Consider the following 16746-nt stretch of genomic DNA (forward strand, 5'->3'; position numbering starts at 1 on the left):
AGGAACGTCACGCGAAAGTCAACGTATGGCAACATGACAGATTTAGGTTTGGTCTGTATGTAGGGTGGTATCACTATGGCTGAGAGAACGCCATTGCATATTGTTCATAGGTCAGTGGACAATATTTCCGAGGCAACATACTGCGTACAATAGTTGTGACGTTTGCGTGCAAGGCTGGTCTTTGTTTTGTCTTTCAAGACAATAATGTTTGTGTTCACCCCGCACGTACCATGACTGATTACTTCCAGTAGCAAAACATCACCCGAATGCAATGGCAAGCCGGGTGTCCTGACCCTTGCCCAACGTATCATGTCTAGGACATGAGCAGGAGACGCGTACGCCAAAGGTAACCTGCTACGTTAGGTGCTGCAAAAGGAGTAGACATGACTCCCTCAAATTGTCATTGGGAGACTATTCCGGACCATGCCACGCTGTATAAACGACTGTTTCACCAATATTGGGGTTATGATTGGCCCAATATTGATCAAGTCATCTCAAACGTTCATTTTTGACTGAGCACTAATGTCTTGCTTGGTTGTTTGCTCCAGTTTCAGCTGCAAGAATACTGCAGATGCATCTATCATAGAAAAGAATTGTTACACATGCATTATACCGGTTTTATACATGTTTGTTTGATGCTACTAATAAAGCCCCTCGCAACAGCATCACTAAATGAAAATTAGGGCGATAAAGCTAAACATAAGCAGAAAAAATTACCTCGCTTGTGTTTGTATGGTTTAATATTATTAAACCTTAAATTAGAATAACAAAGCGATGCATATACGTCGAAAATTGGACATCGACAACGAAAAAGTAACAAATGTTACATGAGACAACCCTTTCTTGAAAAAGTACTCGTTCCATAATGGCTTGTGACAACATGATCAGTGACATCCGTCGGGGATACATTTCAGCGAACACGTGTTTTGTATCTTCTTTGGTAATTAAATTTTACACTTATTTACGAAATCATTTTATTCAAGCTGTTGAGTGAGAGGCAAGCTCCCCCGCCCAAACACCCTGTTATTGTAGCAAGGCTACTCATTACTGTGCCGTCCAGCAGTAGAAAACCATCAACAAAATCAACACTGATTATTATTATTATTATTATTACGTTTGTACTTTTACACTGGTAATCATTAAACCTTATGACCTGTATAATAACCTTTGAACGTTTATGTTTGTTCTTGGCTGATTATAATGCCTGAAATTTGTTTTCGGGGAATAAGCCTGGGACCACACACGTTAAAACAACCAAGAGAAGCATCAATTAGTGGTCAGTCTTTATTCGGTGTATCTCATCAGTGAGGTACCCCGAATAAAGGCCGTTTTTTATACCACCGATGCTCTTAGATGTCATAATATGGTCGCATGTTCAATTATAACTTATTTAATGTAGCTACACAATGCTTACACAATGTTGCTAATCTTACATAAGTTTTCTCGGAAATGTTACTTCTATGTCCGGACTTGTCGTCTTAACGATGAGCGCGTTACGCTTATCAAGTAAAACTTGGCAATGAAGGCGGACGTATATGCCAACTGATTTTAGACTTCGGACGAAACATGCATGTAGTCTTAATGCTTAACGCTATCAACATGACTGAGATAGACTTTTAGTACACTAATTATTGAGTAATGTACAGAAGTAATGTTGTTTTATTTTTATTTTATAAAGTCAAAATTATTCATAAAAAATTAGAATAAAATATGACGTATTTTGGAACTATGATACTAGTAAGTATAGAGGGAACCTCTGCACTGAAATTGCTGAGGTTGGGCAAATTAATAGATACTTTCAATCCAACATGATATCGACATTGTAAGTATTCCAAGAATATTTATCCCTTCACATAGTCATATCCCTATTGTATGTTCATTAGTGTGTCGTGGAACATACGGCAAGGAATGCTCTTTGCCGTGCGGACATTGTCAAACAGGGACCACATGTCACCAAGAGACTGGACAGTGTCCAAGCGGTTGCCAATCAGGTTGGACGGGCAACATGTGTCAGGAAAAAGGTAAATGGAAGGAACTCCGTTACACTACAATGATGTTTAGAACATAGAAACTGTGAGAATCACCGATGGTCTCGTGTAATGTTTTCAGATGAGTCCAGATTCACTCCTGGATAGGCATGGACATTTCTCAAACCGTCCATAGGAACGTCACGCGAAAGTCAACGTATGGCAACATGACAGATTTAGGTTTGGTCTGTATGTAGGGTGGTATCACTATGGCTGAGAGAACGCCATTGCATATTGTTCATAGGTCAGTGGACAATATTTCCGAGGCAACATACTGCGTACAATAGTTGTGACGTTTGCGTGCAAGGCTGGTCTTTGTTTTGTCTTTCAAGACAATAATGTTTGTGTTCACCCCGCACGTACCGTGACTGATTACTTCCAGTAGCAAAACATCACCCGAATGCAATGGCAAGCCGGGTGTCCTGACCCTTGCCCAACGTATCATGTCTAGGACATGAGCAGGAGACGCGTACGCCAAAGGTAACCTGCTACGTTAGGTGCTGCAAAAGGAGTAGACATGACTCCCTCAAATTGTCATTGGGAGACTATTCCGGACCATGCCACGCTGTATAAACGACTGTTTCACCAATATTGGGGTTATGATTGGCCCAATATTGATCAAGTCATCTCAAACGTTCATTTTTGACTGAGCACTAATGTCTTGCTTGGTTGTTTGCTCCAGTTTCAGCTGCAAGAATACTGCAGATGCATCTATCATAGAAAAGAATTGGTACACATGCATTATACCGGTTTTATACATGTTTGTTTGATGCTACTAATAAAGCCCCTCGCAACAGCATCACTAAATGAAAATTAGGGCGATAAAGCTAAACATAAGCAGAAAAAATTACCTCGCTTGTGTTTGTATGGTTTAATATTATTAAACCTTAAATTGGAATAACAAAGCGATGCATATACGTCGAAAATTGGACATCGACAACGAAAAAGGAACAAATGTTACATGAGACAACCCTTTCTTGAAAAAGTACTCGTTCCATAATGGCTTGTGACAACATGATCAGTGACATCCGTCGGGGATACATTTCAGCGAACACGTATTTTGTATCTTCTTTGGTAATTAAATTTTACACTTATTTACGAAATCATTTTATTCAAGCTGTTGAGTGAGAGGCAAGCTCCCCCGCCCAAACACCCTGTTATTGTAGCAAGGCTACTCATTACTGTGCCGTCCAGCAGTAGAAAACCATCAACAAAATCAACACTGATTATTATTATTATTATTATTACGTTTGTACTTTTACACTGGTAATCATTAAACATTATGACCTGTATAATAACCTTTGAACGTTTATGTTTGTTCTTGGCTGATTATAATGCCTGAAATTTGTTTTCGGGGAATAAGCCTGGGACCACACACGTTAAAACAACCAAGAGAAGCATCAATTAGTGGTCAGTCTTTATTCGGTGTATCTCATCAGTGAGGTACCCCGAATAAAGGCCGTTTTTTATACCACCGATGCTCTTAGATGTCATAATATGGTCGCATGTTCAATTATAACTTATTTAATGTAGCTACACAATGCTTACACAATGTTGCTAATCTTACATAAGTTTTCTCGGAAATGTTACTTCTATGTCCGGACTTGTCGTCTTAACGATGAGCGCGTTACGCTTATCAAGTAAAACTTGGCAATGAAGGCGGACGTATATGCCAACTGATTTTAGACTTCGGACGAAACATGCATGTAGTCTTAACGCTTAACGCTATCAACATGACTGAGATAGACTTTTAGTACACTAATTATTGAGTAATGTACAGAAGTAATGTTGTTTTATTTTTATTTTATAAAGTCAAAATTATTCATAAAAAATTAGAATAAAATATGACGTATTTTGGAACTATGATACTAGTAAGTATAGAGGGAACCTCTGCACTGAAATTGCTGAGGTTGGGCAAATTAATAGATACTTTCAATCCAACATGATATCGACATTATAAGTATTCCAAGAATATTTATCCCTTCACATAGTCATATCCCTATTGTATGTTCATTAGTGTGTCGTGGAACATACGGCAAGGAATGCTCTTTGCCGTGCGGACATTGTCAAACAGGGACCACATGTCACCAAGAGACTGGACAGTGTCCAAGCGGTTGCCAATCAGGTTGGACGGGCAACATGTGTCAGGAAAAAGGTAAATGGAAGGAACTCCGTTACACTACAATGATGTTTAGAACATAGAAACTGTGAGAATCACCGATGGTCTCGTGTAATGTTTTCAGATGAGTCCAGATTCACTCCTGGATAGGCATGGACATTTCTCAAACCGTCCATAGGAACGTCACGCGAAAGTCAACGTATGGCAACATGACAGATTTAGGTTTGGTCTGTATGTAGGGTGGTATCACTATGGCTGAGAGAACGCCATTGCATATTGTTCATAGGTCAGTGGACAATATTTCCGAGGCAACATACTGCGTACAATAGTTGTGACGTTTGCGTGCAAGGCTGGTCTTTGTTTTGTCTTTCAAGACAATAATGTTTGTGTTCACCCCGCACGTACCATGACTGATTACTTCCAGTAGCAAAACATCACCCGAATGCAATGGCAAGCCGGGTGTCCTGACCCTTGCCCAACGTATCATGTCTAGGACATGAGCAGGAGACGCGTACGCCAAAGGTAACCTGCTACGTTAGGTGCTGCAAAAGGAGTAGACATGACTCCCTCAAATTGTCATTGGGAGACTATTCCGGACCATGCCACGCTGTATAAACGACTGTTTCACCAATATTGGGGTTATGATTGGCCCAATATTGATCAAGTCATCTCAAACGTTCATTTTTGACTGAGCACTAATGTCTTGCTTGGTTGTTTGCTCCAGTTTCAGCTGCAAGAATACTGCAGATGCATCTATCATAGAAAAGAATTGTTACACATGCATTATACCGGTTTTATACATGTTTGTTTGATGCTACTAATAAAGCCCCTCGCAACAGCATCACTAAATGAAAATTAGGGCGATAAAGCTAAACATAAGCAGAAAAAATTACCTCGCTTGTGTTTGTATGGTTTAATATTATTAAACCTTAAATTAGAATAACAAAGCGATGCATATACGTCGAAAATTGGACATCGACAACGAAAAAGTAACAAATGTTACATGAGACAACCCTTTCTTGAAAAAGTACTCGTTCCATAATGGCTTGTGACAACATGATCAGTGACATCCGTCGGGGATACATTTCAGCGAACACGTGTTTTGTATCTTCTTTGGTAATTAAATTTTACACTTATTTACGAAATCATTTTATTCAAGCTGTTGAGTGAGAGGCAAGCTCCCCCGCCCAAACACCCTGTTATTGTAGCAAGGCTACTCATTACTGTGCCGTCCAGCAGTAGAAAACCATCAACAAAATCAACACTGATTATTATTATTATTATTATTACGTTTGTACTTTTACACTGGTAATCATTAAACCTTATGACCTGTATAATAACCTTTGAACGTTTATGTTTGTTCTTGGCTGATTATAATGCCTGAAATTTGTTTTCGGGGAATAAGCCTGGGACCACACACGTTAAAACAACCAAGAGAAGCATCAATTAGTGGTCAGTCTTTATTCGGTGTATCTCATCAGTGAGGTACCCCGAATAAAGGCCGTTTTTTATACCACCGATGCTCTTAGATGTCATAATATGGTCGCATGTTCAATTATAACTTATTTAATGTAGCTACACAATGCTTACACAATGTTGCTAATCTTACATAAGTTTTCTCGGAAATGTTACTTCTATGTCCGGACTTGTCGTCTTAACGATGAGCGCGTTACGCTTATCAAGTAAAACTTGGCAATGAAGGCGGACGTATATGCCAACTGATTTTAGACTTCGGACGAAACATGCATGTAGTCTTAACGCTTAACGCTATCAACATGACTGAGATAGACTTTTAGTACACTAATTATTGAGTAATGTACAGAAGTAATGTTGTTTTATTTTTATTTTATAAAGTCAAAATTATTCATAAAAAATTAGAATAAAATATGACGTATTTTGGAACTATGATACTAGTAAGTATAGAGGGAACCTCTGCACTGAAATTGCTGAGGTTGGGCAAATTAATAGATACTTTCAATCCAACATGATATCGACATTGTAAGTATTCCAAGAATATTTATCCCTTCACATAGTCATATCCCTATTGTATGTTCATTAGTGTGTCGTGGAACATACGGCAAGGAATGCTCTTTGCCGTGCGGACATTGTCAAACAGGGACCACATGTCACCAAGAGACTGGACAGTGTCCAAGCGGTTGCCAATCAGGTTGGACGGGCAACATGTGTCAGGAAAAAGGTAAATGGAAGGAACTCCGTTACACTACAATGATGTTTAGAACATAGAAACTGTGAGAATCACCGATGGTCTCGTGTAATGTTTTCAGATGAGTCCAGATTCACTCCTGGATAGGCATGGACATTTCTCAAACCGTCCATAGGAACGTCACGCGAAAGTCAACGTATGGCAACATGACAGATTTAGGTTTGGTCTGTATGTAGGGTGGTATCACTATGGCTGAGAGAACGCCATTGCATATTGTTCATAGGTCAGTGGACAATATTTCCGAGGCAACATACTGCGTACAATAGTTGTGACGTTTGCGTGCAAGGCTGGTCTTTGTTTTGTCTTTCAAGACAATAATGTTTGTGTTCACCCCGCACGTACCGTGACTGATTACTTCCAGTAGCAAAACATCACCCGAATGCAATGGCCAGCCGGGTGTCCTGACCCTTGCCCAACGTATCATGTCTAGGACATGAGCAGGAGACGCGTACGCCAAAGGTAACCTGCTACGTTAGGTGCTGCAAAAGGAGTAGACACGACTCCCTCAAATTGTCATTGGGAGACTATTCCGGACCATGCCACGCTGTATAAACGACTGTTTCACCAATATTGGGGTTATGATTGGCCCAATGTTGATCAAGTCATCTCAAACGTTCATTTTTGACTGAGCACTAATGTCTTGCTTGGTTGTTTGCTCCAGTTTCAGCTGCAAGAATACTGCAAATGCATCTATCATAGAAAAGAATTGGCAACATGCATTATACCGGTTTTATACATGTTTGTTTGATGCTACTAATAAAGCCCCTCGCGACAGCATCACCAATTGAAAATTAGGGCGATAAAGCTAAACATAAGCAGAAAATATTACCTCGCTTGCGTTTGTATGGTTTAATATTATTAAACCTTAAATTGGAATAACAAAGCGATGCATATACGTCGAAAATTGGACATCGACAACGAAAAAGTAACAACTGTTACATGAGACAAGACTTTCTTGAAAAAGTACTCGTTCCATAATGGCTTGCGACAACATGATCAGTGACATCCGTCGGGGATACATTTCAGCGAACACGTATTTTGTATCTTCTTTGGTAATTAAATTTTACACTTATTTACGAAATCATTTTATTCAAGCTGTTGAGTGAGAGGCAAGCTCCCCCGCCCAAACACCCTGTTATTGTAGCATTACATAAGGATTCTCGGAAATGTTACTTCTATGTCCGGTCGTCTTAACGACTAGCGCGTTACGCTTATCAAGTAAAACTTGACAATGGAGGCGGACGTATATGCCAACTGATTTTAGACTTCGGACGAAACATGCATGTAGTCTTAACGCTTAACGCTATCAACATGACTAAGATAGACTTTTGGTACACTAATTATTGAGTCATGTACACAAATTATGTTGTTTTATATTTATTTTATAAAGTCAAAATTATTCATAAAAAATTAGAATAAAATATTACGTATTTTGGAACATGATACTAGTAAGTATAGAGGGAACCTCTGCACTGAAAGTGCTGAGGTTGGGCAAATTAATAGATACTTTCAATCCGACATGATATCGACATTGTAAGTATTCCAAGAATATTTATCCCTTCACATAGTCATATCCCTATTGTATGTTCATTAGTGTGTCGTGGAACATACGGCAAGGAATGCTCTTTGCCGTGCGGACATTGTCAAACAGGGACCACATGTCACCAAGAGACTGGACAGTGTCCAAGCGGTTGCCAATCAGGTTGGACGGGCAACATGTGTCAGGAAAAAGGTAAATGGAAGGAACTCCGTTACACTACAATGATGTTTAGATCATAAACTCTGTGAGAATCGCCGATGGTCTCGTGTAATGTTTTCAGATGAGTCCAGATTCACTCCTGGATAGGCATGGACATTTCTCAAACCGTCCATAGGAACGTCACGCGAAAGTCAACGTATGGCAACATGACAGATTTAGGTTTGGTCTGTATGTAGGGTGGTATCACTATGGCTGAGAGAACGCCATTGCATATTGTTCATAGGTCAGTGGACAATATTTCCGAGGCAACATACTGCGTACAATAGTTGTGACGTTTGCATGCAAGGCTGGTCTTTGTTTTGTCTTTCAAGACAATAATGTTTGTGTTCACCCCGCACGTACCGTGACTGATTACTTCCAGTAGCAAAACATCACCCGAATGCAATGGCCAGCCGGGTGTCCTGACCCTTGCCCAACGTATCATGTCTAGGACATGAGCAGGAGACGCGTACGCCAAAGGTAACCTGCTACGTTAGGTGCTGCAAAAGGAGTAGACACGACTCCCTCAAATTGTCATTGGGAGACTATTCCGGACCATGCCACGCTGTATAAACGACTGTTTCACCAATATTGGGGTTATGATTGGCCCAATGTTGATCAAGTCATCTCAAACGTTCATTTTTGACTGAGCACTAATGTCTTGCTTGGTTGTTTGCTCCAGTTTCAGCTGCAAGAATACTGCAGATGCATCTATCATAGAAAAGAATTGGTACACATGCATTATACCGGTTTTATACATGTTTGTTTGATGCTACTAATAAAGCCCCTCGCGACAGCATCACTAATTGAAAATTAGGGCGATAAAGCTAAACATAAGCAGAAAAAATTACCTCGCTTGCGTTTGTATGGTTTAATATTATTAAACCTTAAATTGGAATAACAAAGCGATGCATATACGTCGAAAATTGGACATCGACAACGAAAAAGTAACAAATGTTACATGAGACAAGACTTTCTTGAAAAAGTACTCGTTCCATAATGGCTTGTGACAACATGATCAGTGACATCCGTCGGGGATACATTTCAGCGAACACGTATTTTGTATCTTCTTTGGTAATTAAATTTTACACTTATTTACGAAATCATTTTATTCAAGCTGTTGAGTGAGAGACAAGCTCCCCCACCCAAACACCCTGTTATTGTAGCAAGGCTACTCATTACTGTGCCGTCCAGCAGTAGAAAACCATCAACAAAATCAACACTGATTATTATTATTATTATTATTACGTTTGTACTTTTACACTGGTAATCAATAAACCTTATGACCTGTATAATAACCTTTGAATATTCGTTTGTTCTTGGCTGATTATAATGCCTGAATTTTGTTTTCGGGGAATAAGCCTGGGACCGCACGCGTTAAAACAACCAAGAGAAGCATCAATTAGTGGTCAGTCTTTATTCGGTGTATCTCATCAGTGAGATACCCCGAATAAAGGCCGTTTTTTATACCACCGATGCTCTTAGATGTCATAATATTGTCGCATGTTCAATTATAACTTATTTAATGTAGCTACACAATGCTTACACAATGTTGCTAATCTTACATAAGTTTTCTCGGAATTTTTTTTCTTTCTATGTCCGGACGTGTCGTCTTAACGATGAGCGCGTTACGCTTATCAAGTAAAACTTGGCAATGAAGGCGGACGTATATGCCAACTGATTTTAGACTTCGGACGAAACATGCATGTAGTCTTAACGCTTAACGCTATCAACATGACTGAGATAGACTTTTAGTACACTAATTATTGAGTCATGTACACAAATTATGTTGTTTATATTTATTTATAAAGTCAAAATTATTCATAAAAAATTAGAATAAAATATGACGTATTCTGGAACTATGATACTAGTAAGTATAGAGGGAACCTCTGAACTGAAAGTGCTGAGGTTGGGCAAATTAATAGATACTTTCAATCCGACATGATATCGACATTGTAAGTATTCCAAGAATATTTATCCCTTCACATAGTCATATCCCTATTGTATGTTCATTAGTGTGTCGTGGAACATACGGCAAGGAATGCTCTTTGCCGTGCGGACATTGTCAAACAGGGACCACATGTCACCAAGAGACTGGACAGTGTCCAAGCGGTTGCCAATCAGGTTGGACGGGCAACATGTGTCAGGAAAAAGGTAAATGGAAGGAACTCCGTTACACTACAATGATGTTTAGAACATAGAAACTGTGAGAATCACCGATGGTCTCGTGTAATGTTTTCAGAGGAGTCCAGATTCACTCCTGGATAGGCATGGACATTTCTCAAACCGTCCATAGGAACGTCACGCGAAAGTCAACGTATGGCAACATGACAGATTTAGGTTTGGTCTGTATGTAGGGTGGTATCACTATGGCTGAGAGAACGCCATTGCATATTGTTCATAGGTCAGTGGACAATATTTCCGAGGCAACATACTGCGTACAATAGTTGTGACGTTTGCGTGCAAGGCTGGTCTTTGTTTTGTCTTCCAAGACGATAATTTTCGTGTTCACCCCGCACGTACCGTGACTGATTACTTCCAGTAGCAAAACATCACCCGAATGCAATGGCCAGCCGGGTGTCCTGACCCTTGCCCAACGTATCATGTCTAGGACATGAGCAGGAGACACGTACGCCAAAGGTAACCTGCTACGTTAGGTGCTGCAAAAGGAGTAGACACGACTCCCTCAAATTGTCATTGGGAGACTATTCCGGACCATGCCACGCTGTATAAACGACTGTTTCACCAATATTGGGGTTATGATTGGCCCAATGTTGATCAAGTCATCTCAAACGTTCATTTTTGACTGAGCACTAATGTCTTGCTTGGTTGTTTGCTCCAGTTTCAGCTGCAAGAATACTGCAGATGCATCTATCATAGAAAAGAATTGGTACACATGCATTATACCGGTTTTATACATGTTTGTTTGATGCTACTAATAAAGCCCCTCGCGACAGCATCACTAATTGAAAATTAGGGCGATAAAGCTAAACATAAGCAGAAAATATTACCTCACTTGCGTTTGTATGGTTTAATATTATTAAACCTTAAATTGGAATAACAAAGCGATGCATATACGTCGAAAATTGGACATCGACAACGAAAAAGTAACAAATGTTACATGAGACAACCCTTTCTTGAAAAAGTACTCGTTCCATAATGGCTTGCGACAACATGATCAGTGACATCCGTCGGGGATACATTTCAGCGAACACGTATTTTGTATCTTCTTTGGTAATTAAATTTTACACTTATTTACGAAATCATTTTATTCAAGCTGTTGAGTGAGAGGCAAGCTCCCCCGCCCAAACACCCTGTTATTGTAGCATTACATAAGGATTCTCGGAAATGTTACTTCTATGTCCGGTCGTCTTAACGATTAGCGCGTTACGCTTATCAAGTAAAACTTGACAATGGAGGCGGACGTATATGCCAACTGATTTTAGACTTCGGACGAAACTTGCATGTAGTCTTAACGCTTAACGCTATCAACATGACTGAGATAGACTTTTGGTACACTAATTATTGAGTAATGTACAGAAGTAATGTTGTTTTATTTTAATTTTATAAAGTCAAAATTATTCATAAAAAATTAGAATAAAATATGACGTATTTTGGAACTATGATACTAGTAAGTATAGAGGGAACCTCTGCACTGAAAGTGCTGAGGTTGGGCAAATTAATAGATACTTTCAATCCGACATGATATCGACATTGTAAGTATTCCAAGAATATTTATCCCTTCACATAGTCATATCCCTATTGTATGTTCATTAGTGTGTCGTGGAACATACGGCAAGGAATGCTCTTTGCCGTGCGGACATTGTCAAACAGGGACCACATGTCACCAAGAGACTGGACAGTGTCCAAGCGGTTGCCAATCAGGTTGGACGGGCAACATGTGTCAGGAAAAAGGTAAATGGAAGGAACTCCGTTACACTACAATGATGTTTAGAACATAGAAACTGTGAGAATCACCGATGGTCTCGTGTAATGTTTTCAGAGGAGTCCAGATTCACTCCTGGATAGGCATGGACATTTCTCAAACCGTCCATAGGAACGTCACGCGAAAGTCAACGTATGGCAACATGACAGATTTAGGTTTGGTCTGTATGTAGGGTGGTATCACTATGGCTGAGAGAACGCCATTGCATATTGTTCATAGGTCAGTGGACAATATTTCCGAGGCAACATACTGCGTACAATAGTTGTGACGTTTGTGTGCAAGGCTGGTCTTTGTTTTGTCTTCCAAGACGATAATTTTCGTGTTCACCCCGCACGTACCGTGACTGATTACTTCCAGTAGCAAAACATCACCCGAATGCAATGGCCAGCCGGGTGTCCTGACCCTTGCCCAACGTATCATGTCTAGGACATGAGCAGGAGACGCGTACGCCAAAGGTAACCTGCTACGTTAGGTGCTGCAAAAGGAGTAGACACGACTCCCTCAAATTGTCATTGGGAGACTATTCCGGACCATGCCACGCTGTATAAACGACTGTTTCACCAATATTGGGGTTATGATTGGCCCAATGTTGATCAAGTCATCTCAAACGTTCAATTTTGACTGAGCACTAATGTCTTGCTTGGTTGTTTGCTCCAGTTTCAGCTGCAAGAATACTGCAGATGCATCTATCATAGAAAAGAATTGGTACACATGCATTATACATGGGTTTTATACATGTTTGTTTGATGCTACTAATAAAGCCCCTCGCAACAGCATCACTAATTGAAAATTAGGGCGATAAAGCTAAACATAAGGAGAAAAAATTGCGTTTGTATGGTTAATATTATTAAACCTTAAATTTGAATATCAAAGCGATGCATATACGTCGAAAATTGGACATCAACATCGAAAAAGTAACAAATGTTATATTTGAGACAAGACTTTCTTGAAAAAGTACTCGTTCCATAATTGCTTTTAAATGAGAGGCAATAGTGTGATAGCATCAAGTATCTTTTTTGATTATTCACTCGTCACGCCGAAGACCCGGGTTCAATTCCCGACATGGGTACAATGTGTGAAGCCCATTTCTGGTGTTCCGCTGTGATATTGCTGGAATATTGCTAAAAGCGGCGTAAAACCATTCTCACTCACTCTTTATATTAGCTTGCAATATTGAGTGAATGTGATATTTAATGTTGCATAATAGACATTATTATTTGTAGTTCAACACACGTTGTGGTGCAGTATCTATCAGGGTTTGCATAAATATTGTATGAGGTCGATTTATTTCAGACTGCAGGAAGGGACTCTATGGAAGTAATTGCCAGCACAGGTGTGGACACTGTAAGTCTAATCAGCCATGTGACTCCACTACGGGTGTGTGTCATGGTGGATGCAGTGTCGGGTGGAGAGGGTCCACATGCGAGCTGGAATGCCCTCAAGGCACCTATGGGGAAGGGTGTAGCAGGCAGTGTGGCTTCTGTGGAAGAGGAGACGTGTGTGACGCTGCGACCGGCGTGTGTCCAAATGGATGCCAGCCACAATGGAGCGGCAATGAATGCCAGAATCAGGTGAGTCTTTGTCTCGACCATCATCCTGGATCGTAACAATACCAAGATGTTATGGCATATCCATCAACGAATGTCAAATAGCAGCATATGTTATGGAATATAATGATACTTGTCATGTCACGACCATTCGTAACAGTATAATATTGATCTCGTTTTCAAAGTCGACCTCAAAACGCTTGGTAAGAGGTAAAATGGTGTAAATTTATACTTACGACAATATTTTCTACTGGAATACAGCGGGGTGCGTGTGGCCCAGTCGTCTAAGGCGCTGCGATTCGCTGTGCAGAGTTGCCAGAAACCTATGATTGTGGGTTCGAATCCCGGTTCGCCCCGATTATGTTTCTAGGTTTGTCAGCACCATACCCCTCCTCGTGGGTTTCACCGAAGTGGTAAACGTCTGAGACCTGCATCACTTCGGGCGTTCCTCCCACATTACGCGGATACGCCGCGATATAACTGGAATACTGTTAAAAGCGGCGTCAAACGCAACTCGCTCACTCACTCACTGGAATACACGTTGTGCGATCACTGAATTGTCTCCCTTTGCATTCCACAAGCTTTTACTTACGGTTTTGTTTGAGACGCGAGGTTCGTTTGTGACACTGGGTTCATACAATTATATTGTGAAGTAATTATGTGGTGTAGGGGTGGTTTGTGTGTGGTTAACGGGGCGAGAGAAAAGGTGTGTTCTCGACAGCTGAGCCCATTTTGTCTGTATCTTTTTGTCAGTTGACCTGTTGATCATAAATAGAAGTACAATACATTTACAGACTATACTTTCTTCAATCGTATGTATTTCTAGTTCCTTGTAAAGGACTCGGCATGCAGTTTCAAGCCAGGATCTGTGGGTACATGTGAGTACATTGTATTTCTCGTTCCTCTCAAACGTTTTATCATATAAACGCTGGAAACAAATTCCAAATGTTTTCTTAAATAAAGTTACCTCTGTGGATGTTGCAAATTTCAGCTGAATTCGATGTATATAATTAAACTGATTCTTTGAATCATGAAGCTTTGGCACATGGCTGATTGCGTTTCGTGGATTGTTCACATGATTATGTACAGTTCGCCGTAGCTTGGAGATACACTTACTCACACAATCTTTGTTGTCGAGTTGCCTACTTTTGAACATCCCATACTTTCAGTATCTGTCTATTGTATGCACCTTTAGCCATCAATTACAATTAACAAATATTCTACATTAAAACAGTGTTAAATATAACAATTCTTTGAGTGGCATGGACTTACGATGCCCTCTCGTGGGGATTACAATTATATATTTTAGACTCCCATTGTGTATAACATATTAAGGGATGTTGTCAATCGATAGGTTGTGTCATGTCTGAATATTTGCAAGGTGATAATTCAAGACAATAACTTTCTGTTGGAGAATGTACCATTTCATGTATCACCATTCATGCTTTTGTTTACAATCCAATAAAAGTGGATTCAAATTTATTCCAGATGCTTTCATCGTCGTTGCTGTGTCCAGGATCTTCTAGCAGTCTTGGATGAAGTTCTACATATGTCCTACATCGGTTTCTTATTGTATTGTTTCAAGCTTACTTTGCTTATAATCTGCTTTTATGATCGATGAGTGACTCACACAGTAGTTTCCAGCCGCCTTCAACAATTACCCAGAATCATCACAATGGCGTACTCCAGAAAGGGCTTCATACTTTGTATCCACATTGTTATTGTTATAATCCATGTTGTTATTAAATGTCCATTTTACGTATAAAAATTAAATATGTATATGCCTCCAGCACTCACACCATAACCAAATATATTCGTTAACCATAGTTTGAAAAATATGACAGATTTCATACACAGACATATGTCAATACCATACTACGTTTAGCTTTGATTCTACTAAATTGTTTGTTCTTATATGCTTTGTTTGTCGGCCAAACTATGTATTCAACTTTGCACTGAATAAAGAAATATAGTAAAAGCATCAAGTAAAAGTTCAGTGATATGTACACGTGTATCGAATTTCTGAGGTCCTGGGTGCGGTTGTACAAAACAACTCAGCGTTACGACTGTCGACTGTCGTAAGCCTATGTTAAGGTATGGGAGATACGATCACCTTAGGGCTAAGATTGCTTTGTACAATGACACCCTGGTTGAATGGCCATCTTACACTTAAAGTTATTTTGGAAACTTCCAATCTACCAATACCAGCCAATGCCTTCTTTCAAATTGTTTTGTGGTAGACATGTGGAGTCAATTTCCAGATTTTACACATCAGTGACCAAACTAGTGTCTGATGCAATTCCGGATTTTGACTTGTACCATGTTTTCCCGTATTCAGGTTAACATTTTACTTGCCTTTGCATGTGTTTGTGATTGGTGCCACTGGTGGGACAGAATAAGCTCGTAGTTTCGCAAACACCTGCTATCATCACTTATTGATAGTGATTCAAGCATAAATTCTTATGATATCATCGAAATCGTACAACCGACTCTGCTTTAAGAAGACATTTCAAACAGCTGCAATTCTTCAAACGTCTTGCCCAAGATACCAGTGAAGATCCGGGTTAGAATAGGTCTTCAGCAACCCATGCTTGTCGTAAGAGGCAACTAACGGGATCGAGTGGTTAGACTCGATGACTTGGTCGATGCATGTCATCGTGTCCCAATTGCGTAGATCGATGCTCATGATATCAATCACTGGATTCCCGGTCCAGATACGATTATTTACAGACAGCCGCCATATGGCTGGAATATTGCTGAGTAAGGATAACTCATTTTGTTAATGGCTGGCTACTGTGATGTAATCAAGGGGCGTGATGGAATGTCCGCCCCTAAGGCGTGCTTGAAATTTAACCTCTGGTCGTGGGTACGAATCTCGTTTCGCCCTGATTAAATGTCTAGGTTTGTCAGCACCATACCCGTGCTCATGGGTTTCACCCAAGTGATAAACGTCAATGGCTGACTTGGCTGATACATGTCATCGTATCCCAATAGCTAAGATAGATGTTCATCATTTCAATCACTATATTGTCTGGTCCAAACTCGATTGTTTACAGCTGGAATATTGCTGAGTTCGGCGTTAAAGAATAAACAACAAACAAATGTCAGACATGTATAACATCAATTATCCATGCCGTGATGTAAT

The 16746-nt window shown here is 40.0% G+C and overlaps 1 protein-coding gene across 1 annotated transcript in view; it reads left to right on the forward strand.

The window, feature by feature from the left end:
• LOC124145078 (multiple epidermal growth factor-like domains protein 10) overlaps positions 1 to 15582 on the forward strand; it is a 71159-nt gene extending 55577 nt beyond the window's left edge. Inside the window, exons 22-30 of the mRNA XM_048398739.1 lie at positions 1884 to 2021; positions 4045 to 4182; positions 6206 to 6343; positions 7965 to 8102; positions 10125 to 10262; positions 11886 to 12023; positions 13348 to 13625; positions 14428 to 14479; positions 15090 to 15582. Coding sequence (XP_048254696.1) covers positions 1884 to 2021; positions 4045 to 4182; positions 6206 to 6343; positions 7965 to 8102; positions 10125 to 10262; positions 11886 to 12023; positions 13348 to 13625; positions 14428 to 14479; positions 15090 to 15127 — 1196 coding nt within the window. The 3' untranslated portion in view covers positions 15128 to 15582. The remainder of the gene's footprint in view (positions 1 to 1883; positions 2022 to 4044; positions 4183 to 6205; positions 6344 to 7964; positions 8103 to 10124; positions 10263 to 11885; positions 12024 to 13347; positions 13626 to 14427; positions 14480 to 15089) is intronic.
• The last annotated feature ends 1164 nt before the right edge of the window (positions 15583 to 16746 follow it).

This window comes from Haliotis rufescens, unplaced genomic scaffold (genome assembly GCF_023055435.1).
Source record: "Haliotis rufescens isolate VD_foot unplaced genomic scaffold, xgHalRufe1.0.p SCAF_1, whole genome shotgun sequence".
Classification (NCBI taxonomy): Eukaryota; Metazoa; Mollusca; class Gastropoda; order Lepetellida; family Haliotidae; genus Haliotis; species Haliotis rufescens.